The 24,371-nt window shown below is 36.2% G+C and overlaps 1 protein-coding gene and 1 non-coding gene across 2 annotated transcripts; one reads left to right on the top strand and one right to left on the bottom strand.

Moving 5' to 3' along the window:
• Positions 1-10,533: 10,533 nt before the first annotated feature.
• On the bottom strand, positions 10,534-10,604 carry trnag-ccc (transfer RNA glycine (anticodon CCC)). Its single transcript has one exon. It is a non-coding gene; the product is annotated as a tRNA-Gly (tRNA).
• A 369-nt stretch (positions 10,605-10,973) lies between these two features.
• On the top strand, positions 10,974-24,048 carry LOC132121668 (protein unc-13 homolog D-like). Its single transcript, XM_059531324.1, has 35 exons — positions 10,974-11,139; positions 11,844-11,945; positions 12,761-12,805; positions 12,901-12,948; positions 13,092-13,148; positions 13,230-13,337; positions 13,459-13,518; positions 13,823-13,889; positions 14,044-14,221; positions 14,311-14,355; positions 14,461-14,532; positions 14,657-14,726; positions 14,932-15,036; positions 15,722-15,814; positions 16,003-16,103; positions 16,333-16,450; positions 17,222-17,343; positions 17,453-17,543; positions 17,866-17,922; positions 18,032-18,129; positions 18,471-18,522; positions 18,635-18,765; positions 19,198-19,318; positions 19,459-19,611; positions 19,680-19,775; positions 19,892-20,098; positions 21,275-21,349; positions 21,426-21,505; positions 21,596-21,701; positions 21,937-22,008; positions 22,099-22,182; positions 22,261-22,381; positions 22,608-22,731; positions 23,560-23,756; positions 23,922-24,048. The coding sequence occupies exons 2-35, from the start codon at positions 11,883-11,885 to the stop codon at positions 24,023-24,025; spliced, it is 3,321 nt and encodes a 1,106-aa protein (XP_059387307.1). The 5' UTR covers positions 10,974-11,139; positions 11,844-11,882; the 3' UTR covers positions 24,026-24,048.
• Positions 24,049-24,371: the final 323 nt, after the last annotated feature.

Genomic DNA, 24,371 nt, shown 5'->3' with positions numbered 1-24,371 from the left:
TGAATAAAACTATTTTTTTAAATGATTATCATTTTAGGGGCAAACACTTTAAAATTCTGCTTATGCCCTAAAATGCTCCACAACTATGTTTTGGCTTACTTGAAACCTTTCTGCGCATAATCAACAATACACTCTACTTGAAATGCAACACCTTTAAGTCTCTCTGATTAGTGGAGGCGACCACAAAACGGGCTTTCAAACATCTGGTCCTGGTGTAGGTTGATCTCTACATTGCAACAACATACAATAGAGCTCTTTTAATAACTTAATTCAAAACACAAATCATTCTAATGGTCCATTTTTGATGTGGCACTTGAGTTTATGTGGAAAGGATCACTGGTGAACAGTGAAGTCAGTCAAAGAGAACAATGTGTGCCTGTGTGGAGAGGCCATTGAAGTTGTGACTTAAAATGAAACAGTGTCACATCAGGGGAGGGCGTCACAGACAGGGTAACCGGTTCTGAAAAATGAACAACAAGTTAACTGACGAAATCATTCATCAATGACTTCCTTGATCCAGCCAGACAATTAATAACCTCAACATAATTGATCTTCTGAACCGTGAAACATATTTGAGTAATGGAAAGAAATGTAATTGACATCGCCATTACAGTGTGTTGAAGTTTCACTCAATGTTTATATAAAACTATAATGAAATATGCATCTGTTTTAAGTTTGTTCTTAAAGCTGATCGTGCTATAATGGGGTTAAATTACTGATTTTTTCACTTAATATATTTGAGCTTTGACGATGGCTTCATTGAACTCAAGCCAGATCTTACAGCCAGCAATCCCTCTTGTACCAGGTTAAATCCAGTTTAAACTCACAGCTTGAATTTATATCTGATAGCCCTTGAGACAGAGGCAATGTAACTCGCTCTCCAGATAACAATCACTAAAAGTAGCTAAAATGTTCAGATTTCAGTGCTTCAAATGTGTGAGCATTTGTGAATGTGTTTGTGCATTTAAACTTATTTGTGCATCTTTCTAAATGACATATCACATGCTGTTCTTCTGTGTCCTGTGATTAAGGAAGAGTAACATCTCTGGCAAGCATGCAGTAATGGCTAATTACAGGATGAAGTTCTAGAGTCAGGCCCTTAGGACGTCTCTAATAGCACTCTTCATTAACTGTTCTGCTCAGTGAACGCTTTGTCTATGTTATAGCTGATTACCATGACTTACAAAAACAGCCCTGCCAGTGTAACAGGGCAGAAAGTCAGGACAACCTCCCATTCTTAAGGGGCTAAATAGATTTTTTTAGATTCCCAAGAATAAAACATGCAGAATAACTAATCAGTGAAGGTAGGTATCCAGACTATTTAGATAAATATTTTTAATGCAAAGAAATACTTTTGTCATTTAGTCACATTTTACACGAACCTAAAGAAAAGAAAAAAAAAATAATTTCTCAATTGTTCCTCTATCAGAACAATGAAATACAATACCTTTCATAAGTTTGAATTAAGTTTTAAGGTAAGTTGTTTTTTGGGAAATAAGTCTCTTATGCTCACCAAGGTTGCATTTATTTGATCAAATGCAAGTAAAAGGAAAAATGTAAATTATTATTATAATTTAAAATTGTACAAATAAATATAAACTATTACTAATACGCTGATTTGAGGCTCAATACACATTTCTTATCATTATCTATGTTGAAACAAAGTGAGATATTTGATTTCTTTTTGGAAACAGTGATGCATTTTTTAAAAGATTCTTTGATGAATATGTAGCAGGACGTTGAGAGGAGAAAACTACCTCTTCATATACAAGACTACGCCACCCTGTTAAACAGGGAACTTTTAGTACTAATGAATTTAACCACTTACAAAGGGGCACGCAGGAGCGTGGTTTTCGAAAGGAGGGCCAGAGACGTGGATACAAAAAAAAATACAAAAGCTTTATTATTTCAGTAATTAAACAGCAGTCTAAAAAAAAACCAACACTTAAAGATTGTGGGACCATATTAACAAAGCAAAAGGGAGGCCGAGGCTTAACAATGGCAGGTACACCATTTTAATGAGCACAAGGCTATACCACTCTTACCACCCAGTGCACAGGTCTCAACACACGCACACCAATAAGGCCAAGCATGAACACACAGCACTCCGTGACAGAACCTCCACCACCGCACGTGAGGGCCTACTAGCGGTCTGCCCTTAAGCCTCGGCTCCTGTAACGAGGGACAAAATTACCAAAAATGGGCTCAACAAAAAAAAAAGGACACTTAATTACAAAACAAATGATAAACATGTAAATTAATAAACCAGAAAATCATGAAACAACTGATGTTCAGGATTTGGCACCAGAGCTGGATGTCGGTTCACCTCACTGTCCTTCTAACAGCACCCTTAAAAGGCAAAATAAAAATAAAGCAAAAACACTGCAACACAACAAAACAAGCCAAATACAAAACTACAGAATGCAGTTAAACAAACCAACCAAATACACAAAAATAGGGAAAATGAATACCAAAAGCACAAAAAAAAAAACCACATACAAATTATAGGACTAGTGAAGAAAAAAAAAACAGTGGTCACAGGAACAAAATGCTGGAGAGCAGGTGTCACACAAAACACATTAGTTGAGCGTAAACGTGTTGGCGAGAAAGTTTGTCACAAGGGAAATCCGGATACAGCGGCACCAAACAGCGTTGCTCCGCAAGCCTCGCCGAACGGCCAGTATCGGGGAACAGTCTATTGTTCCTAAAATAAAATAAAAAAAAACCATATACTTACGGTCTAAGCAATTAGCACTTAATTTCATACTAGTCGCACATCCAAATCACGCACACACCGAAGGATACCACCACGTCACAAAGCACGGGACTTCGAGAAGGGCATGTAAGGGAATAGCAGCCACCGCAGCGAACTATCCTCATCGCGTCAACGATGAAAATCACGTAAACGGTTACTAACATCCCCTTAATTTTATATGATCCCGCACGATTCATAATTGGAACCTCGATGACCCAAGAGCATAAGGTTAATTAGGGACGCAACCATACGTCCCACCACAAATAGAAAGTTCAAAACAACAGCATTTATTTGAAATAGGACTTTTTACAGTCACCTTTGATCAATTCAATGCATTTTAATTACACTTTTGAATGACAATGTACATTGCAGGCAAATGGAGACCTTTGCTTAAGTTTTGTGCATCTTATATTTTTCCCCTGAGAAACAGACCCCAGTAACATCACACATCTCCTTTAATAGTTTCATAAAAGTTCTCAATGTCTCAAACTATGCTCAGATTATCAGTTATAAACATCTGCTATGAAAAGTCAGATTTCAATATGATCTGATTAAAAACTTCCAATCTGTATGTCAACAACTGACCCGTTTGTACTGCATCTGTTTCTATTTGTTTTACATGAATGCATAAAAACATCTGAGACAAACTTAGATAGTAACATAATATATATTCAAGAACTCAAAGCCCAACAGACCATATAAATCATCTAAAATCAACTCCACACAACAATAAGCAATTACAAATACATTAAAAGAATAGCCCAAGATCGCATAAACAGAGAAACCAATCCTGAGCTATGAAAGACCATCTTAAATCAATAATACTTTCCTTTGGGTTGCTGTGAGCAGGCCTTTATTTGTCAACTTAACCTAAATTCATAGAAGCTGGGCATAAAACTATTACTGCAGCACTATTTGACTAAACATTTGGTAAATAACTGAAAATGTCCTGAACACACAAATTCCAGAACACTTATCAAATAACCTATAGCTTTTTTTTTTTTGCTGTAGACTGACAGACGAAGCCTGCTTGAATTAGACTGCCATTCATTTCAGCTTGGCTTTAAATGTCGGAAAATATAGTAAAGCTTGCTTATGGAAATCTTTCCTGTGTGAATTGGCTACTTGTTTGAGTTTGTCTCCCTCCATTGCCCCACTCTGATCAGGAAGTTTTACGCAGTTCACCTTTGACTTTCGCGTCTCCGTATTTATGACTTTGAAAACAGGCAAATTATAACAATCATCACTTTCGACTCTACATGTCTGGGTCACTATGGTTGGCCAGGACTGAGAGCCTCTTAAAACTCCAAAGACTGCTTTGAGAATAAGACCAATAATATTAATTTCTTGAATAGGGTGCTTGTCTAAAACACATGTGTTGCTATATACAAATGTTGTCTGTATTGGCAGCTGCCATGAAATGTATTACTTAATGTATTCTAATACTTTTTAAGATTTAAATTTAGGAAACAAATATGCAAATATTACATAAAGAAAACATAACTATCTTCTGTCACACTTTTTAGTGTTACCCAAACAATCACTAAATCAACCAAAGAAATACAGACTTTAACACATCGAAATATTTATATATAATAAAATAAAAGTTTCTGAAAGACATGCCTGCCATCCCCCCAAAATGAAAATCCTGCTAACATTTACTCACACTCAAGTTGTTCCAAACCTGTAAGAGTTTCTTTCTTCTAAGCACAAAAGATAATATTTTAAAGATTGCCGTTAATCATACAGTTACCAGTAGCCATTGATTTCCATATATTATTTTAATTTTTTTTTCCATACCAACTGTTTGGTTACAAAGTCTATATATATGTAGACTATATATATATATATATATGATACTCTTAGTCTATATACAGTACAGACCAAAAGTTTGGACACACCTTCTCATTCAAAGAGTTTTCTTTATTTTCATGACTATGAAAATTGTAGATACACACTGAAGGCATCAAAACTATGAATTAACACATGTGGAATTATATATGGAATTATATACATAACAAAAAAGTGTGAAACAACTGAAAATGTCATATTCTAGGTTCTTCAAAGTAGCCACCTTTTGCTTTGATTACTGCTTTGCACACTCTGGGCATTCTCTTGATGAGCTTCAAGAGGTAGTCACCTGAAATGGTCTTCCAACAGTCTTGAAGGAGTTCCCCGAGAGATGCTTAGCACTTGTTGGCCCTTTTGCCTTCTGTCTGCGGTCCAGCTCACCCCTAAACCATCTCGATTGGGTTCAGGTCCGGTGACTGTGGAGGCCAGGTCATCTGGCGCAGCACCCCATCACTCTCCTTCTTGGTCAAATAGCCCTTGATGCCTTCAGTGTGACTCTACAATTTTCATAGTCATGAAAATAAAAATAAAAAACTTTATATATTTATATTTATATATATAGTGTGTGTGTTTATATATAAGTGTGTGTGTGTGTGTGTGTGTGTGTGTGTGTGTGTGTGTGTGTGTGTGTGTGTGTGTGTGTGTGTGTGTGTGTGTGTGTTCATAAGAAGAAAGAAACTCTTACAAGTTTGGAACAACTTGAGGGTGAGTAAACGATGACAGAATTTACATTTTGGGGTGAACTATCCCTTTAAGAGGGAACTGGAATTCAGATGGTAGAATAATGTCAAGCAGTATGGTAGGGTTACTAAACAGACAGGGAGCTGAAGTAAAATGCCATATTTATGTGGAAATAATGACACACTGTTGCATGAGGCTGGTAAATAATTTCTAACAGGCTGCAGCAATGAGAGTTTTTTCATTAGCAATGAGCAGATTAAGGGCGCCACCTACAGGTGATTCCTTATTTCCATTCAAGCACCAAACTCTAGGGTCTGTCATAAGTTGGAAACCTGAGCCCTGCAGGGAAGCATCACTGGAAACAGAGACTGACACTTGAAAATAACAATCTGTTGAGTCAATTTTTTTTTAAATAAAAACGGCACCCCATCCACCAGCACGCCTCCACACCAGTCTGACCTAATCAAGGGCACTTTGAACAATTTAAAGTGACCAAAACCACACAATGTCTGCTATTGATAAAAACCAATCAATGAGCAATCAGGTTAACTATATGAATGGGCTAGGAGGTAATTAGTCCAATAGTATAGCTGGGAATTACAGGCAATTGCCCACCCAAGTTCCGCTTACGTTTTATGTCCTTTTCAGCAAAGCTAACTGATCCAGCTTCCATCTCCCATCTGCTTTTCTAGAAGCGAGACCTTAGTGAGAGTTCCTAGTTAGGTTGCTTCAGACAACCCATCTTCAGATATTATTATTAATGCTGCAGTTTCCTCAGATACATTAAGGTTGTTTTTCAAAACCTAGTGAGCTGCCTGAGTAGGCAGCATTATATGGCATATATATGTGACCTCATTTCAATGAATACAAATATTTAAATTGTTTTAGTTTTAAATATAAAAACACTACTCAAGTTTATGATTCCTACACTTTTTTTTTTCATCAAGAAGTTAAAAGCAAGAATTAAGATAACAAACTGCATCATAAGTGCATGACTATCTATCAATTCTATAAATTCTCCAGTCTTTATTTAAAATCTGTAAAAGCTTGATGAATTAGAATATTTTGCAAGAGCACTAGTATAAACACAAAGAGGCTGTAAAAGTGCATTAGTGAGTAGAGGAGTTTACCTGTTCATTGTTAGCAGCTGCCTTCTTCAAGACACATTAAAGCTTAAAAAATAAATAAAAGTGCTTGATATTATTGATTTATTTTGTGTTTTGCAGAATAAAACATGAACATATCCTGAGCTTATGTCAGGTCTTCTACCTTATCTCAGGCATTTATTAAAAAAACAATTGGAATGATGGAACTGGGAGTGCAAATGCTAACATTTTTCCAGGATTTAGAACTCTTCCTGCAGCACTTTTGCAATATAAATATAAATCAAAATTTGAGTCAGATCTCTTGTGCACTTAGTGCTCATATTACACCCCAAATCATCCTCTTGTGAAGTTTATTTCTTAGAAGACAGCTGCCTACGCAGACAGCAAATGGAGCTCACTAGGTTTTGGACTCTTATATTGAAAGAAAAGCTGTGACTTCCATGTTCCACTGTTTTTGCATTTAAGTGATGTCATCAGGTTTAGATAGAGTTACAACATCAAGCTCCTGACAGGATATTTAGTCAATGACTCAAGTATTTACTTCAGCCACTGGATATTTAGCCTCAGATTTCCCTCCATAGAAAATATTATTAGGAAATAAAGACAACATAGGTTGCGAATTACACACACTCTAGCTTAGCTTCTCAATATAATGGTGATTCCTTTGTTGTCGTTATGACACAAGCACGAGAACTAACACTGGAATGCAGTACAAATAGATCAATCAAATAGATCAATCAAATAGATTTCAAATAAATCTTAAGTACATGTCAATCTTCTTGGCAGAAATTTTCTTACCAAAGAGACTTACAAAAAAAGCACTTTGTATTGCTGGCAGTACATATAAGCAGGCCCACACAGAATCTGCGGTCACAGAACTGTCCACGTTTCAGCAGGATAGAAACCCCATCATGAACTACACTTCCCATGACCCTTGCATATTTGTTTATCTAATATTTTTGTCAAATGATAATGCATTTCATCTTCATCATCTCTGCCACCATTTGGTACCATGACACATGTGTGTGCATTCCTCTGCTTGTAAACAAGGCGCAGCGCATGCGTGTTCTACACCAGAACGCTGGCTCCTGTGTCAGCAGCATCATATTTGGAGTCCTTTACCATATAATAAAAAGGGTATCTTGAATAGACCCACCACTTATAAATATATTATTTTTAATACTGTATTGAATATCGAATCATATATGCAAAAAGCTCACTACTTACTTTTTTTCTGAGCGTTATTGTTTTAAGAAATTTATTTGAATGCCCTGGTGAGCTTCTTGCATACAGAACATGCTTGGAGTAGAAAATCCAGATCTGTGCGGTCAAATTCTGAATGGTAGGAGAACCATGACTGAGAGATAATCAGCAAGATATAATTTAATAAAACAACCATTCTTCAATGTATCTAATGAAAAATGATTGTACAATAATTTATATATATATTTATATATTGTATTACAGTATATGAGTTCTGTTAAATAGTTGTATATGTTTGAGAAGTGAGTGGTGAAAAATTTTATATAGGGAACCATCACTCTTAGACAACGGATGTAAATTCTGTGGTAAATCTTTGTTGAAAAGGCTCGTTTCAAGATCTGACGTTCATTTTGGCACCATAATTTGATATAAATCATATAGGCTCATGCCATTTACTACAATATTTTTTGTAAATTTAAATACGTTTATTATTATTCATGATCACTGCACATTTGGTGATCTCATGTTCTTTCTTACCAATGCTGCTGAATAGTAAGAATTTGTGTTTCTCCCAAACAATCAGGATATGCACCAGATTTCCTTACATGTGCAAAAGAGAGTTGCCACATACAGACAAGAACCCCAGCACATACCTGGACTTGATCCAGACTGGGCTCTTCCTAAACTATTCCCAAGATTCCAACATGCACGTTCCTTTCAGTTTTGTGTCCTGAGCTCCATCCATGCCCCATATAGAGTCCTTGGGTCTGCTGAGGTGGGCTCTTGACCTGGCATATGTGAAATCCTTGCCTGATGTCATTTGTAAAACACTCTGCAGATCCTCCAGGATTTGAAAATCTCCTCTGGGATGCTCCTTCAGCCTTTTTCATCCACTATGGTGGAGCGGTGTTAATATTATTATTATATATTATATTGATTCATACAATGTCCAAACTGTTAGAACTGTTATAAATGCATTATCGCTACCTATCTCTCAGGTGGACCGCTGACACTCCATCTACAGTCTCAATGGGCTAGTTGCATATCTCCGCCATCTTGGATTTCCAGTCTTGCGAGTGTGTGCAAAGATATGCAGCGAATTATCTTCATAAGTATCCATTTCTCAATTCTGCACATACATCAGTTTGTTTCATCATTATTTTCACAACATATTTTATTATTTTACACAGTAAAGTAATACATGACTAATTTTAATATCTGTTTTATCTGATAATATCAGATAAATAGACAGATGATTCATGCTGCAGATCTTTGACAAAACAAATATCATTGACATTGACAAACATTGATAAAAACACACATGAATGCAAACATAGATCTTTTAATTAATGCAAGCCTACTATAATTACATTACGTTTAATTGTACAGTTACAGTTAGCTATAAAATATGTTATCAAATAAAGTTAATAAAACTTGCTTTTATCAGAAATCTCTGTGCGTCTCGTTTGACAGTCAGAAACATTGACCTAACAGTCATAACAAAATCAGCTCTTCGAAAATGTAAAGTATTGCATATTTGAGTGGTTTGTGTTTGAAAGATGAAATCCCCGTGGACTGATTAACCTGATTCTGACGCTGATCCGCATAATCAACAGAAGAATAAAGCAATCTCCGCGTTCTATCTTGATGAATTTCCACGCATAGGTACACAAAAATGTAGGGAGGATATTTCCCCATGTCTTTTATTTACCACTATCCGCTGTTAAATTTGAAAATCATTAATTATACATATCTAGCCGAGTTTAGTAGGTAAGTTTTCCTTACAGTGAGCATCGCAAGACCGGAAGTAGGTATGCATACACTCGCGTCGCTGAAGCTCACCGGCGCCATCTTGTGCACCGAGCCCATTACTGTCTATGATTAGGAGTGTCACTGGAGCATGACAATTCTAACAGTTTGGACATTGCATGAATCAGGGGTAAAAAAAAAATATATATATATAAATATACTGTTCAGTTTTTTGCACAGACTGATCGTTTTGTGTCTTTACACATCAATGTATCATCATGAGCCGCAGATTTAATTTGATTTAGTATATATATATATATATATATATATATATATATATATATATATATATATATATATATATATATATATATATATATATATATATATATATATATATATATATTATTATTATTATTATTACATGTTTTAGCCGTGTTTCCATTCCAATTCACTTCCATTATAAGACTGATAGACTGCAACGGGTTGTGCTAAAGATCCTCGTTTGTGTTCTACTGAAGAAACAAAGTCACCTACATCTTGGTTGCCTCGGGAAGCAGATAAACATCACATTTTCATTTTTGGGACAAATATCTCTTTAAGTGTTCATGGAAGAGGCCTTGTCTGTAAATAAAAGATCAACAATTAGGCAACATATTTCGTCTGAAAAAATGTGAATGCTAGATGCTTTGATTCATTCAGGTAAATCGTTTGAATCCCTTCACTAAATAGATTTATTCGTTTAGAAATAAGCCAGGTGGTGAGTGATTCATTAAATCTTTGACTTTCATCTTTCAATTGCTCGTTCACAGCCCGCGCTTGAATGGGACAACAGGCAGTCATTCTCACGCTTTAAATTAGTTCACAAATACAGGGGCTATTTAAATAGGCTACGTCTAAAGTCAGTAAATGTCATGAGGAAAATACTTTATCAGAAAATGTCGCTGATGACGTAGACCGCGAATAAAATGAATGTAACCATAAATACATAAATAAATATATAACTTTATCAGAAAATATGAGAAATTGACCTGGCTTTAGTTTTCTGATGTGCACAGGCGTTGCGCTTTATCAGGAGACTTTTGATTATGGTAGGTGAGTCGGTCGACATCCAACGAATTACAAACAATCGTTTGTTTTTTGTTGTAATATTTATGTTTCATTTTATGACCTTAATAAAGGAACCTCTGCGCCGCCCGGGAATCGAACCCGGGTCGCAAGAATGGGAATCTTGCATGATACCACTACACCAGCGGCGCATGCTGCTGGACACATGAACCTGCTTCGTTCCCAGTGAGTCCAAGTTTACAATCATTTAGGAATATGACTTGCAGCACAACGAACAACATACCATATGAAGTTCAATACGGCTACAACAAACAGTATACAATACTACTAATGTACCACACACCCAGGGTTGAATATAGGGATAATAAGCATTATAATACTGACTACAGTAAACTGTTTTAGTCAAATATTTAAAATATTTTAAGATTTTAAACCTAAAGAAAATACATACATACATGTATACATACAAAACACACAGTAGTAACAGTGTGTTTTGCATATTCGCATTTTTCTCAACACAGGAGTTCATTATTATGACGACATGATGGTCAAATGTAGTTTATTTTTAAACATATTGCAGTCCTCTTGGAGGTTTACACCTCTAAATATAAAAGGTGTTTATTGGTATTTCCCATTTACAAATGCAATATTAAATTACATGTTGGCGGGACTTTCCAAACACTAGTATCACAGTTTTTGCTGCAGGTCAGAAACCCAACTGGAACGGTAAGTTCTTTGCATGAAAAATGATGCTAAACAAAACAAAATTTTGCATTTATGCCTCTGGACATAGTACAACATTGTTCCTTTTAGTGTGGAGAATACAAATGACTGTCCTTAGTTTATTCTAACTCGGACAGTTTCTAGAAAAATTACTTTTAAGATTTACATACTAAATTCTACATTCTGTCAATATCTTCAAATTAATTAGCACTGTAAAAGTTCATCTTTATTTTGAGAAACATTGTCTGCTATTGATTCTTCCCATGAGTTTGGGAACTGTTAGATTGGTGTTCTTCATTATTACAAAGTTAGTGTGCTGCAGCTACAGACGAGCAACATATCTCTATGTCAAACCATGGAAACTATAAAATCAGAGCACCCTGTTTGAAAAGAAGCTATCAAGACTGCACCTTGCTGGTGACACTAAATGCATAAAGATAAAGAGTGAGTGGAATAGAGTTGTGCGTTGTGAGAGAGGAAGGAAGATGGAGTTGCAGAACAACATGAGGAGTTGACGTGCTAGCATTTTCAGATGTATGAAGAAACAGTTAAAGTTGCAGGTCCGATCTTTAACAGGAAACGCCAACTTCCGCACCCTAAATGAAACACTGTGCACATAAACATGAGACGTCCGTGAAAACGGTTGACTATTTGATATAACTGCTGAAAAGCTGTGAGCATCTGTCACTCACGTTGCTTGTGTTTAGGAGAGCTGAATAACTGGGTGAGGAGTACCGCTGTAAAATATGGTACCAGTCCAAGATGCACCATCCACACAAGGGGAAAACCTACTCCTTCCTCCTAAAGAGGTTAGTAAAATGCATTACTTTTTAAAAACCCTTTTCTTCTTTGGGTCAAAAGAGTGGTTTATAACTTGCCTAATATTTTGCATTAGTTGAGGGTAGGTGATGTGACATGTCAAGCAGTGTCCTGCAGAACCATACTGAAACAATTTTTATAACTCTTTTAAAATTCATTTCAGTTTAGTGACCTCATATTCACTGAGCAACAACATTTGTGCTTTTTAAAAAAAATAATTGGACACACCGCAGCACTTTAAAAAAAAAAAAAAAGAAAAAGAAAAGAAAAAAGAAGAAATTAAAATGGTGACCAGTTACATAAATATAAACTTTTTATGCTAAATTCTTGATGTTGAAACAGTTTCTGTTACATGGGTTGCTTTGACATTTATTCCATTTATTAAATATTATTATATAGTTTTCAGTAAAAACAAGGCACACTAGCAACATGCTAAACACATGATGGTGGGTCACTATGATGAATTTCCTTACTGCTAATAATAAGGAAGTGCTGCAGTGAAGATAGGGCATTTACATGGGCATGTTCCATGTGGAGCCCGACACTTGATAACTGAGTACAAAAGTGTTTATGTGATTTTATTTTATAAAAGATTCCAATTCTGCTGGATGTTTTATAGCAATAAAAATAGGAATATCAGGAATTATAATAGACAACATTATGTGTCTATGAAGTTTTGTGTCTGGATACATATCAGCAAACAAAGCCATTTGCATTTAGTTTCTATATGATTGTTAACAGTCTGACGATTGCAGATTATACATTTCTAGTTAAGTATCTTTGTTTCATTTGTTTATATCTATAGACCAACTTTGAGAGGACAGGGTCGAGTCGGCTCAGACAGAGGCAGGTACTGTATAATTATTTATGCTTTCTTCTTTTTCTAAATTTCCGCAGTTCTCTCTGAATTTCTGATTTTAATTGAAAGTCTTCTTTCTCTCTCAGTCCTCACCTGCACGGAGAATGGGCATGAGCAGAAAAGTGAACAGAAAGGTAAGGAATTATTAATTCAAAAAAATTTTGAAAAGATTTAAAAACTCTGTTGATGCTAGTTCTGTTGTATTTTTTTATTTTATTTTTTTAAGAAGGACAAAGTATTGTATTAACAAATGATTATATTTGCGATAAATTATCAGGATTGCAACAATTCTGAGAACACGGAGGAGAGTGAAAAGAGACATAAAGAGAATGAGGTAATTCTTCATCAGAGACTGAGAACTTCAAGTATTTTCCTGTGAGCTTTGTGGCATAATGACTTATTATTTTCCCTGCAGCTCAAACTGCTATACAAGGAGCTTCTGTACACAATCACTCATCTTTTAGGAAAAACTCACACAAAAGAGCAATACAGTGCCAAGCAGTTACAAGACTATATCAAAGAGGTAACACACTTTTTTTCTTTGGATTTGTTTGTAGTCAAATATTTTACAGTATGGTTGTTGTTCATTATATAGTTGCATTTAGTTTTTTAGTTAATTTTTTAAAATATTAATTCTCTGACAGGCATTTTCCATAACAGAAGATGAGCATAAAACCATAAGTGAAAAAGTCAAGAGCATGCAGGTAAGAATTTCACATTAAAAAAAAGATAAAATCTCCTGTGTAATATAATCCACATTATATGTAATCTATAAGGAATACAATACAGTCAGTTAGTCATTATTGAAAAATACACCCAGACAGGGTGATCAAGACCCCTTATGTGTTCTCATGTGTACGGAAAAGCACTTGTAAACTTCACAGACTACAAGATCGCAAGAAAAGCTTACCGCCACATGTAAAAAGCAGTTTTATTTTAGTCTGTACTTCATTACATTCATTATGTTGTTATTTACTGAATTGCATATGTAAATTTCTCCATGACTAGACTCCGATCTACAGCCTCAGGGTTACAGTGAAACAAGCTAAAGGAATTCTGGGGAAAGACATTAGTGGTATGACTTTATCTGCTGTCAGTTGACTGTGGCTTGTTAATTTTACAGAATAGTGAAAACTCAAACATATCTATTACTGCAGAATGGATTTTCAGGATTTGAACATAAATACTATCCGGACAACCTCTACGTGTGTCTGCATATTTGATTACAGGATTCAGTGATCCGTACTGCCTGCTGTCGATCCTAAGTGAAAACAAGGAGTCTCATGGTGGTGGATCATCGATTAAACCTCAGAAAGCAGTAGTTCGGGGTTCAGCTAAAGGACATGTGTTGCAGACAACCATAAAGAAACAGACACTCAACCCCATCTGGGACGAGGCCTTCAAACTGTGATTATTCATTTCTTCTATAGAAACGAAGTTGTTCTTATGACTTGTTGACTGATGGTTTTGTCTCAACGCTTGCTTCCTATTTAAAGGGAATTTGAAGACATCTCAAATGCCAATTTCCACATTGAGATGTGGTGCGTGAAAAGAACTTACTTTTTACTAAGAAATACCGATTGTACTGTACTTTGTATTTTACATTATCTGTTAATTCTAATCACCTCAATCATGCCTATGTTAAGGGACAAAGATGAAGAGGTGTCACTAGTGCAGAAATTTGATGAGTTTCGCACAAACTTTCATGGACTTAGGAGGTTTGAAACATTTCATGCAAACTGTAAAATAAAGAATTATTTTGAAGTCAAAATATTTTTAATTATTCTTTTAAATGGTGCTGGCTTTCAATGTAATGTTGAGTGTTCAACTGTCTCTTCGCAGGATGATAAAAGATGCTAAAAAAGAGAAAGGCCAGGATGATTTCCTGGGGAATGTTGTTCTGAAGCTGAAGGTATTTTGCATAACTTTAGTCAATGCTCGTCAATTTGATTTTCCATATATCAATTCCATTTACCTGATCTTACCTCAGACATATGAGGTTTTATGCCATGTTTAAAGGAATATTATAATGTAATATAAACTACAAAGATATGCCAATCTCTTATATTTCTGTTGCATGGCATGTGCTTTATGTACTGTATGTGTGTTGTGGGCAGGAGCTGCATTGCACAGAGGACACATGGTATATCCTGGAGCCCCGAACAGAGACATACCCAGACAGGGGACAGTGTCATCTTCAGCTTAAATTCATTCATAAAGAGGTGAAAGCTTTTATTTTCCAGTTTTAATCAGCAAGCTATCATGTTTTTCAGTACTTAAAAATTGTGGTTTTTGTTTGGTTAACTCGTAAAGATCACAAAGGGATCTTCCACTGTGTTGCAAGTACTTCTTTTCTGTATTTTTTGTTTTGTTTTTGTTTAAAAGAAATGCATTTTTTTAAGTGAAGTGCAACTGTGTGAATGACCAGAACATGTGCAATTATTATCTTGTAATTTTTGGAACTGAGCCTAAATACTTCTGCATTAGAAGGTGTGAATTAATTATCATGAACTAAAACTATTTAAACATTTCTAATTGAAATAAAGATGAAAAATATAAGTATAAAAAAAAAAAAAAAAAACAATGGTTGAAGCATTTAAATCTGGAAAAATAAAAAAGAACTAATTCTACACCTGAAACTAATAAAATCTAAAAGGTAATATTTAAGAAAAAAAAAATTTATACAAATGACAAAAGCACATAAAATTACAAAACTATACTGATGTAAAGTAAGTTATCTAAAGTGAAACGCCTCTGTGTGAGATATGTAAAAAAGCATATGTTTGGACACAGACCAAACCAGAGATGAACATTGCAAACTGACTATTATACTTTTAACATACCTTAGATCATTTATGACTGAATGACAGATCCATAGCTAACATTTAATTTATTCCTTTATTACAGAGAGATGACACCCTGAGTGCTGGACGGAGTCCTTATGTGAATTACTGTGGCATCCTACAGCAGCTTGTTCAAGACCATGTCTCCAAACAACAGGTGCACATTTAAAAGAGAATTTATGAAAGCTTCTCTAAAAATCATGAAATATCTTAAATGACCGATGGTTGCGTAAGCACCAACATCACTTCCTTCTGCACAATGCTCTTTATATACCATAAAGTTTTTCTTTTCACAGCACAGTCACACTCTCTGTTTTTCAATGCCACTCTCCTCTCACCCCTCAGGACAGTACTCCGTGGAAGGGAGAGTTGTGCGGGGAGGGGTTAGCCCTGCTCGAGCACTACGCCAGCCAGAATGACATTTCACCTTTTCTCCAAGACCTGGCGTAAGAATATGCCATCAAACTTTATATATATATAAACTGCTCTGAAAGCAAGCCTGATTAAATGAAAACAGCAGCCAAGACAGTGTTGATTTGTGCCTTTCATGAACATTTTTTAACTACATTCCCAGTACAGTGAGCTCAGCGGTGTCAGCATGCTGTTTAGATGAATTGAATGGAGTACATTCTGATGTCTTTTGCATATGTGTGGGCTGTTTGTGGTGCTACACAGGAAGTGGGTGGCCTACAGCGAACTTTACCAAAGCCTGGAGGTGGACTCTACTGTGCTTTTCCAGCAGCTAACCAGTATAGAGTACCACTGGGATCAACAGGAACTCCCCTACCTACAGGTTGGTGATTCTTGTGTGGTATTTTGCCCCTGTGACTTGAAAGCTGAAACCCACAACCACAGAATTAGAAAGTATTTTCTACACTGCATCATGGGGAGGGGTGTTGCAACAGTGTCACATGATGTTTTAGCAGTTTATCACATAAATCATCAGTGTTACAGTCTGATATCAAGTCTTATAATCATGCTGTGGTAAAGTTGAGTTGTTTTTGCTGTCACAAGAAAGCAAAATGTTTTATCAGCAGCTAAAAATGTCATGTGATAAACATTTTTATTCTACTCATTTTTGTCTTCTATTTACTTTATGTATGTGATTTACTGTCACCTTTGATCAATTTAAAGGGGTAGTTCACCCAAAAATGAAAATACACTTACTCAAGTTGTTCCAAAACTGCATGAGTTTTTTTTCTCCTGTTAAACACAACATTTGGAAGAATATTCATTACCAAACAGTTGCTGGTAGACATTGATTTCCATTAAAAAAAAATCTATATTAGACTCAGGGTGAGTAAATGATGACATAATTTTCATATTTGGTTGAACGATCCCTTTAATGCATCCTTGCTGAATTAAAGTATTAATTTCTTTAAAGAATAAAATAAAAGCAGATCAGAATATTAGAGTGATTTTTAATGGATTATGTGACACTGAAGACTGAAGTAGTGACTGATAAAAATGCTGCCAGACTTTTTAGGGGATTATTTACAGTTTAAAATATGTTAAAATTGAAAACATTTTTAAAAACATATAAAACGTGTTTGCATGGCAACAGAAACAGGAGCTAGGTGAATCTCTAAAAGGGTTTCTTCAGTATGGGCTCTGCTTAGTGTCTAAATACAGGGACATCTATCCTCCAACCCCTAAAACAACACCACAGCTACAAACTCTGCTCAGGTAACACACACAGACTTGATAACATATGTTAAGAATCATTAATTTGTGTGTGTCTGAATATATATTATATGCTAAAATCTCATAACGTATATTTATGTGTTGTGTGTAGGGTTCTTGTTCAGATTTGTAAGACCCGAGCATTTCAGAAGCTCTATCCTGCTCAGTTTGACTTACAAGTTGAGGTCATAGATGCTGTTGTTGTGAGTAACAAAATCTGATTAAAATGATTAAGTATATAGAAAAAAGTAAATATAGTATATAGGTCAAGTATGTAGAACTAGATGCTGTTGTTGTGAGTAACAAAATCTGATTAAAATGATTAAGTATATAGAAAAAAGTAAATATAGTATATAGGTCAAGTATGTAGAACTATATCGATGTTATATACTGTACATCACAATAAAACACTTTTTTAAAAATGTTTTTCTGTGTATTTGAGAACAAACAGGCTAGTTTTTGGGCTTTACATGCGTGACTTAATTGATATATTTAGTCACCTAAAGCATGTCCCATTTCTCCCAGAATGGCACAGAAGAGTGGTTTAACAGCAAAAAAGGTTTATATCAACCCATGGCCAAGGTGAGAAACCATGCAGATTATTGACAATGATTCTACATGCATATAAAAGATATATTATTCCAGTAAGTTTAGATGTTAGTTGAGGTCCTTTATAAGTGCTCTCTGACAGGATCCGTTGGAGTCCATCAGTGCTCTCTGTCGGTTGATTGGAGAAGTAAAAGAAGACATTAGACTCAGTAAAGATGTCTGGAATAAGGTGTTTCTCAGGTAAAAGTAATGAACTGTAAATTTTTTAAATGCAACCAATGCATATATAATAGGATCTATATGGCTCAGCTTCATTTCTTTTGTAATTTAGTCTGCTAATAAATTTTTAAACATTGAATTTCTTCTGGATTTTGGAGCTGAATACATGTGCTGCTCATTGAATATAGAGAAGGCCTAATCAGAACAATTCTTGAACTTGTTTCTTGGCCATTTTTTGTGCTATTGAAATTAACGGACAGTTAGATTGATAGCCATTCTTGTCCATCCTTCACATAACTGATGAGAAGTCATGATTTTTTATTCTCTTTAGAATAAAATACTCTCTCTCCCTCTGTTTCCAGTGCTGTGCAGTTGGATGTTTTCAGTGTGGTTTACCGAAAACTGGACTCTCTGGTGAGAATCAAGAAACATGCATTAAAAATATTATTGTACATTTTTTCTCTGCGTTTTTTTCCATGCTCAGTAGATCATTGGTTGACCCTTATTCGTGTGTGTGTGTAAACAGCTGGCTGAAGAGTTACAAGCTACCCTCTCTAAGTTGGAGAATCAAATGGATCAGCCGCTGGCAAACAGCCTGTTTCCTGTGTATCTTACCTTGCAAGCCATCCACAAAGACAAAGCCTTCTTACAAAAAAGGTCAGTCCTACAATCAGCTGCAACAATCTGAGTTGTTACATACAGTAAAGATTATTTTGTGTTGTACTCAGAATCTGTTAAAATCTCTGACTTCCTTAGCATCCAGGATGGTTCGCTCAAAAATGTACATTTACTATATTTATGTATATGGTGAACTATTCCTTTATCCCTTTCTTCAGTGGAACACAAAAGAAGCTATTTTGAAAAATGTTGGCAACTAGACAATCTTGGGTCCCACTGACGTCCATGGTATGGACCAAAACATACTATGGAAGTCATTTGTACCTGAAATTGTTTACTTGCTAACAACATTCTTCAAAATATCATCTTTTGTTTTCCACAGAAGAACGAAAGTCATACGGGAACAACATGAGAAGGAGTAAATGATGACAGAATTTTTGAGTGGACTATCCCTTTAAACATCTTTTTAAGGGGGAAGTTACTGCAGCTCACGAGTTTCCATGAGGACTTCAGAGATGCTCTTCCATTCTGGTTAAATAAAGCCTTTAGCACCACAGTGGAGAGGGTGGAAAAAGCTGTGAAAGTGGATCAGGTAAGACACTGTCGACACTTGGTTGTCACTGTTCTTGTGAATTTCCATGAAGCAAAAATGAAAATGGCTGGTTAGATTGCACATTGACTTAAAGCAGAAGGGAAATACACACACTCACACTCTCTTTCTCTCTTTTCTAGTTGCAGCCGCTGCAGACCGGAGGAGTTCCCATCAAGCACAGCTCTTCTGCAGTGGATATTGCAGCATGTTTGCATCCTGTTGCTCAGCTCTGGGAACAGTTGAGCTGGCCTGACCCAGAGGAGGCCTTCATGCTTATGGTCAAACTCACAGAGGTACACAAACACACACATTTTAGCACATAAGTGAATTGTGATGTATAAATTTGCATCGTTTGTTACAGGATGTGTGCAAGATCGCATCAACGTACTGTAAGATGCTGAAGACTCGAGTGAAGGAGCTCTCTGTAGACGCAGATCGAGAAAGTGCTATAAAAATGGTGCGCTGTTCATGATGTGGAACTGTATGTGGTGTGCGGTCTTTAACTCTGAATTGTGTTTTAGCTTGATCATCTGCAAGTTTTACAGTAACCCCTCATGGTTTATGTATATTTAGTTGTGCGTGGTGGTGAACGATATGGAGCATCTGCACACCGTTTTGACAAGTCTACCACAGCAGTTACGCTGGGCGGGGCTCCGGGAGCGCACACGACACGTGATTGGAGATATTCAGTTCCAGAACACACTTCCATCACAGCTGCAACGCACACAGTCTACCCTGAACCAAGAGATCCGCTCTGCAGTTGAAACACTAGGGAAGAAGGTATCATATCTGCGATTACATCATTGGTTAAAGATTCCATTTGTGTCATAGTATATCACTATTGAGAGTAGGTGTCTCTAAACTGCCATATGTGACGTGACATTCAGCCAAGTATGGTGAGTGACCCATACTCAGAATTTGTGCTCTGCTTTTAACCCATCCAAAGTGCACACACACATGGAGCAGTGGGCAGCCGTTTATGCTGTGTGAGCCGGGGAGCAGTTGGGGGTTCAATGTCTTGCTCAAGGGCACCTCAGTCGTGGTATTGCCGGCCTGAGATTCGAACCCACATCCCTAGGGTTAGGAGTCAAACTCTCGAACCACTAGGCCACAACTCCCCCTCAAAATATATAAGCTTTAAGGTTCTCAAAAGTATGATGGGAATAACATGCTTCAAAATGCTATAAATCAGCCTCATCAGAAAGGTTCTCAGAAATGTTTCATGACATTAATACTGTTGCTTTTTTGTTGAACAGAGAAACAGGTAGTGTTATAACTTCTCTTATACACATAAGCTCTTCCTGAGATGGTGCAATAAGACTCTTTCGCAACAACCAGAACACACATTTTACCATGTCTCTTGGGTAACACTTCATTTTGACAGTCTACTTTAGACATTCTGCTAACTGAAAGTAACTCTGCAACTACTAATAGTCAGTGAAGTATTAGTAGACATTCTACTGACTATAAGTAACTTTGAAAGTACTTCAACTTATTCTACCAACTGTAAACCTAACAATCTACTAATACTCTAATGAGTGTTAGTTGATATGTAGTTGCAAATTAACGAGAGTTAGTTGACTTGTAGTTGCAAAGTTACTTATAGTTAGTAGAAGATCTAAAGTGGACTGTTGAAATTTCACAAGTTCACCTGCCCATTTAGGCCTGCCAGATAATGGTAAAGGAGCTTGGCTTGCTGTCCATGAAGGAGATTGGGTTTGAGCTAAGAACCCCCCGTCCCCCTCCCAATGATGGTACAGTGTGGAGGACAAAGAAGGAAATAGAGGAGGAGAAGGGAAGGTGGAGGGATGCCAGAAGAACAGTCGCTGGAACAGAGCAATGGCTGATGCTTATATACAGTCGCTGTGATGATTGACAGGACTCGATGATTAAGCTCCTCCCAAAACTGCATCGGAAACTTCAAAAAGTATAATTGTTTCTTGTGTCTCTTTTTAGTTAAACAAAGACATTGAGACACATGTTCGCAACATGACTTCACGTCAAAGGCTTCCTTCCAGAACAACGGAGGATGTAAGGGATATGACTTTTATCAGCCTGAGGCATGAAATTAAATTTTTTCTAAACCACTTGTATGTCTTATCACCAGGCCGTGACTCCTTTGATGAAATACCTTGAGAAAGAACTGCAGTATATGAATGAGAATTTGGTTCAGGAGAATTTTAATAGGTATCTTAACCTTTTTTCAGCCTGACTATATCTGTACATTTTTGTTGTTTTCACTGTAGCCTCTGTGATATTTTTAATTGTCTCTTTCAGTCTTCTTACTCCGTTGTGGATGAACTCGGTTAAGATTCTGCATCAGATGTCTCAGCAGGAGAACAATAACATGGTTTACTTTCAGAGATTACTGTACACTCTGCAGGTTAGTCTTTCAGCCGAATGCTAAATATAATACTTTAGCATGTAACTGGTCTTATACTGTTTGTGCTGGAGACACAAATGAGACCTCAGATTGTGTGGTTTGACTCTAAACTGTCAGATTTAAAATTTTCCACCTAGGACCACATATTGACGCATTAAAAACACTCATAACACCTTAGCAATCAGCTTGTATTTTATATTTTCTTCAGAAATGTACTATGTTTGTTCTCTGGCAGTGCTTAGAACAGTGTTTTCATGCTGAAGGGAATGGACTTTCTCTTGAAACACTACATACTGAGGGATATAAGGTCAGTGTTATTCTTTTGTTCCCTTCTTGTGCTGTTTTTCTTTTCTTTCGTTCCCTTTCAGATAGATGTATTTGATTTTTGTTTCCTCAGACTCTATGGGCAAACCTGACACAAAACTCTTTAACTTGTAATCAGCTGATAGAGAAGTTCTTTGAGAGAAAAGTGCGGGAACAGGTGGGATCACAGATAAGGGAATCACCCATAGAACCCAGCGAAGTATTACTGACATGGATTTGTTTACATTTCCTACAGAAAGTGTTTAATGGAGAGAAATACGGAGCTGTCACTCTCATCACATCGTACAAACGCTCAGAGAACAAGCTGCATGTAGAGGTTCTCAACGCCGTCAATCTAATTCCTCTCGACTCAAATGGTGAGAAGACCTACACAATTTATACAATGCCGGTTACTCTTTTAAAAAATCTGTGGGATTTATAGAAGAAATTAATAAATCAAGAATCAGCAGGTCTTGAAAATATAGTGCTTTGACACAACACTTTAAAATTATCTGAATGTCATTGATTTTGATAAATATCAGAATTAGCTACTTTATTCCTGTGATCACTGTTGAGTATGAAACGGGATTTTGTTCATTACAGGTTCCAGTGACCCTTTCGTTCAGCTATTTCTAGAACCAAAGCACTTGTTCCCTCAAGTAGAACCACGATCCACCAAAATCAAGAACTGCGATCTCAACCCATTGTTCGAAGAGTCCTTTGAATTGTATGTGCACCATTTCAGTTTACTTTTAGAATCCAAAATCACCCAGAGCTCGCTTTTCTCTGAAAGCTACCAATCACTAGATTCACAGAAGGGAAATAGAGAGAAAAAAAAAAAAAAACACAAAGAATGAAAGGGAAGGTTATTTTCACCATGAAAAAAATCTGAATTTTGGGGTCTAAATTGTGAGATGTTAACTTGCAATTCAAAATTCAAGTTAAAATTACCTTTATATATATTATATATCTATGGCTTATTTAAAACAAAAAATAGAATTGCAAGATGTAAAGTCAAAATTCTGGAAAAAAAGAAGTGAGAATTGCAAGACGTAAACTAACAATTTAAAGGGAACAATTTATTTTATTAAAAAAAATGCAATTGGAAGGGGGAAAAGTCAGGATTATGTGATAAGAAGTTGCAATGACCTTTTTTTATATTTTAATTCTGTGGCAGAAATAATCTTCCATAGAAACATCTCCCTCCCTCTTACTCTTAAATAAAGTCTTATTTTTCTCCTATTTAAAAACCACACACTCAAATAATCCCACTAATTCCTTCATAACGACATGCATCACACAAACGTCCATTATCCAGCTCTTTTTGTGGGAAGCTCAGATTGAGGGTAATTTATGTTCATTTATTAGCCCAGTCCACATCAGGTAGCCCATTAGCATGTTGTGCATCACAAACAGCTATAGCAGAGGGTGACAGAGAAAGAAACACACAGAGAGAGAGCCAGGAAACATAAACTGTTAATCTGATTAGAGATAGAGGTTTTAGATTGTTGTTGTGTTATGGTTTTAATGCTGTTTTTGTCCTTTGGGGGCACAGTATCATTACATTAGAGCAGTGCCAGTCTCCCGGAGCATGTCTGCTGGTGACAGTGCTGGACCATGACACTTTGAGCAGTGATGACTTCGAAGGAGAGGCATTCCTGTCTCTTAAAGCGGTGCCAGGAGTCGGAGGTAGACAGCCTGATCCCACACCTGCACAGATCCGCTTACCTTTGATGCATCCCAAACCCAACAGTATGTAACTTCCTGTTACATGCACAACATTTAGTACATGAAGTAACTGATCTGTACTATTTGTTATGGAAAACTTTTAACATTTAGATCAAGTTGGAATGTATTTTACGTCATATGTTCAACATGACCTCTTGCCATCTCATGCTTCTTTTTTTTCTTTTGTAGGTGAGAATATCTTGAAGTTACTCGAGGCCAGGAAATGCGAGAGAGAAGCTCAGGCCTTTGTTAAATTACGCAGACAAAGAGAAAAGAAGTCTCAAGAAACCTAAGAGGACAAAAAGATGAACAAACACAACCAAATTAACATTATTTTTTCCCCTTTTCTGTCTATTATTTGTTATAAAAAACATTTTTTAATGTAGAGTCTTTTAATTATTGTAAGGAAGTGTAATGATGATATTATTATTTGGTATTAAAAATAAACATACAGCATTTTCATCCAAAAATATACATTTGTTTATTGTCTTTTACAAAAAAATCAGACTGAAACACTGTATATGAACAATTCACAGTGAAGCTGTTTCAAGGGAAGTCATCAGTTGAGCATCCCATATAACTGTGCCTTCAAACTGAATTCAATTAAAATCATCCAAATAAATCGAAACGCACTGAAGT

Source organism: Carassius carassius, chromosome 39 (assembly GCF_963082965.1).
Source record: "Carassius carassius chromosome 39, fCarCar2.1, whole genome shotgun sequence".
Classification (NCBI taxonomy): Eukaryota; Metazoa; Chordata; class Actinopteri; order Cypriniformes; family Cyprinidae; genus Carassius; species Carassius carassius.
This window is presented reverse-complemented; position numbering and strand designations above follow the sequence as displayed.

Bases quoted from the DNA above. Each gene is read 5' to 3' on its own strand.
- LOC132121668 (XM_059531324.1), top strand. From the start codon at position 11,883: ATGGTACCAGTCCAAGATGCACCATCCACACAAGGGGAAAACCTACTC. The intron at 15,815-16,002 runs GTGCACATTTAA...CTCACCCCTCAG, and splicing joins ACCATGTCTCCAAACAACAG to GACAGTACTCCGTGGAAGGG. The intron at 19,612-19,679 runs GTACACAAACAC...CGTTTGTTACAG, and splicing joins TTATGGTCAAACTCACAGAG to GATGTGTGCAAGATCGCATC.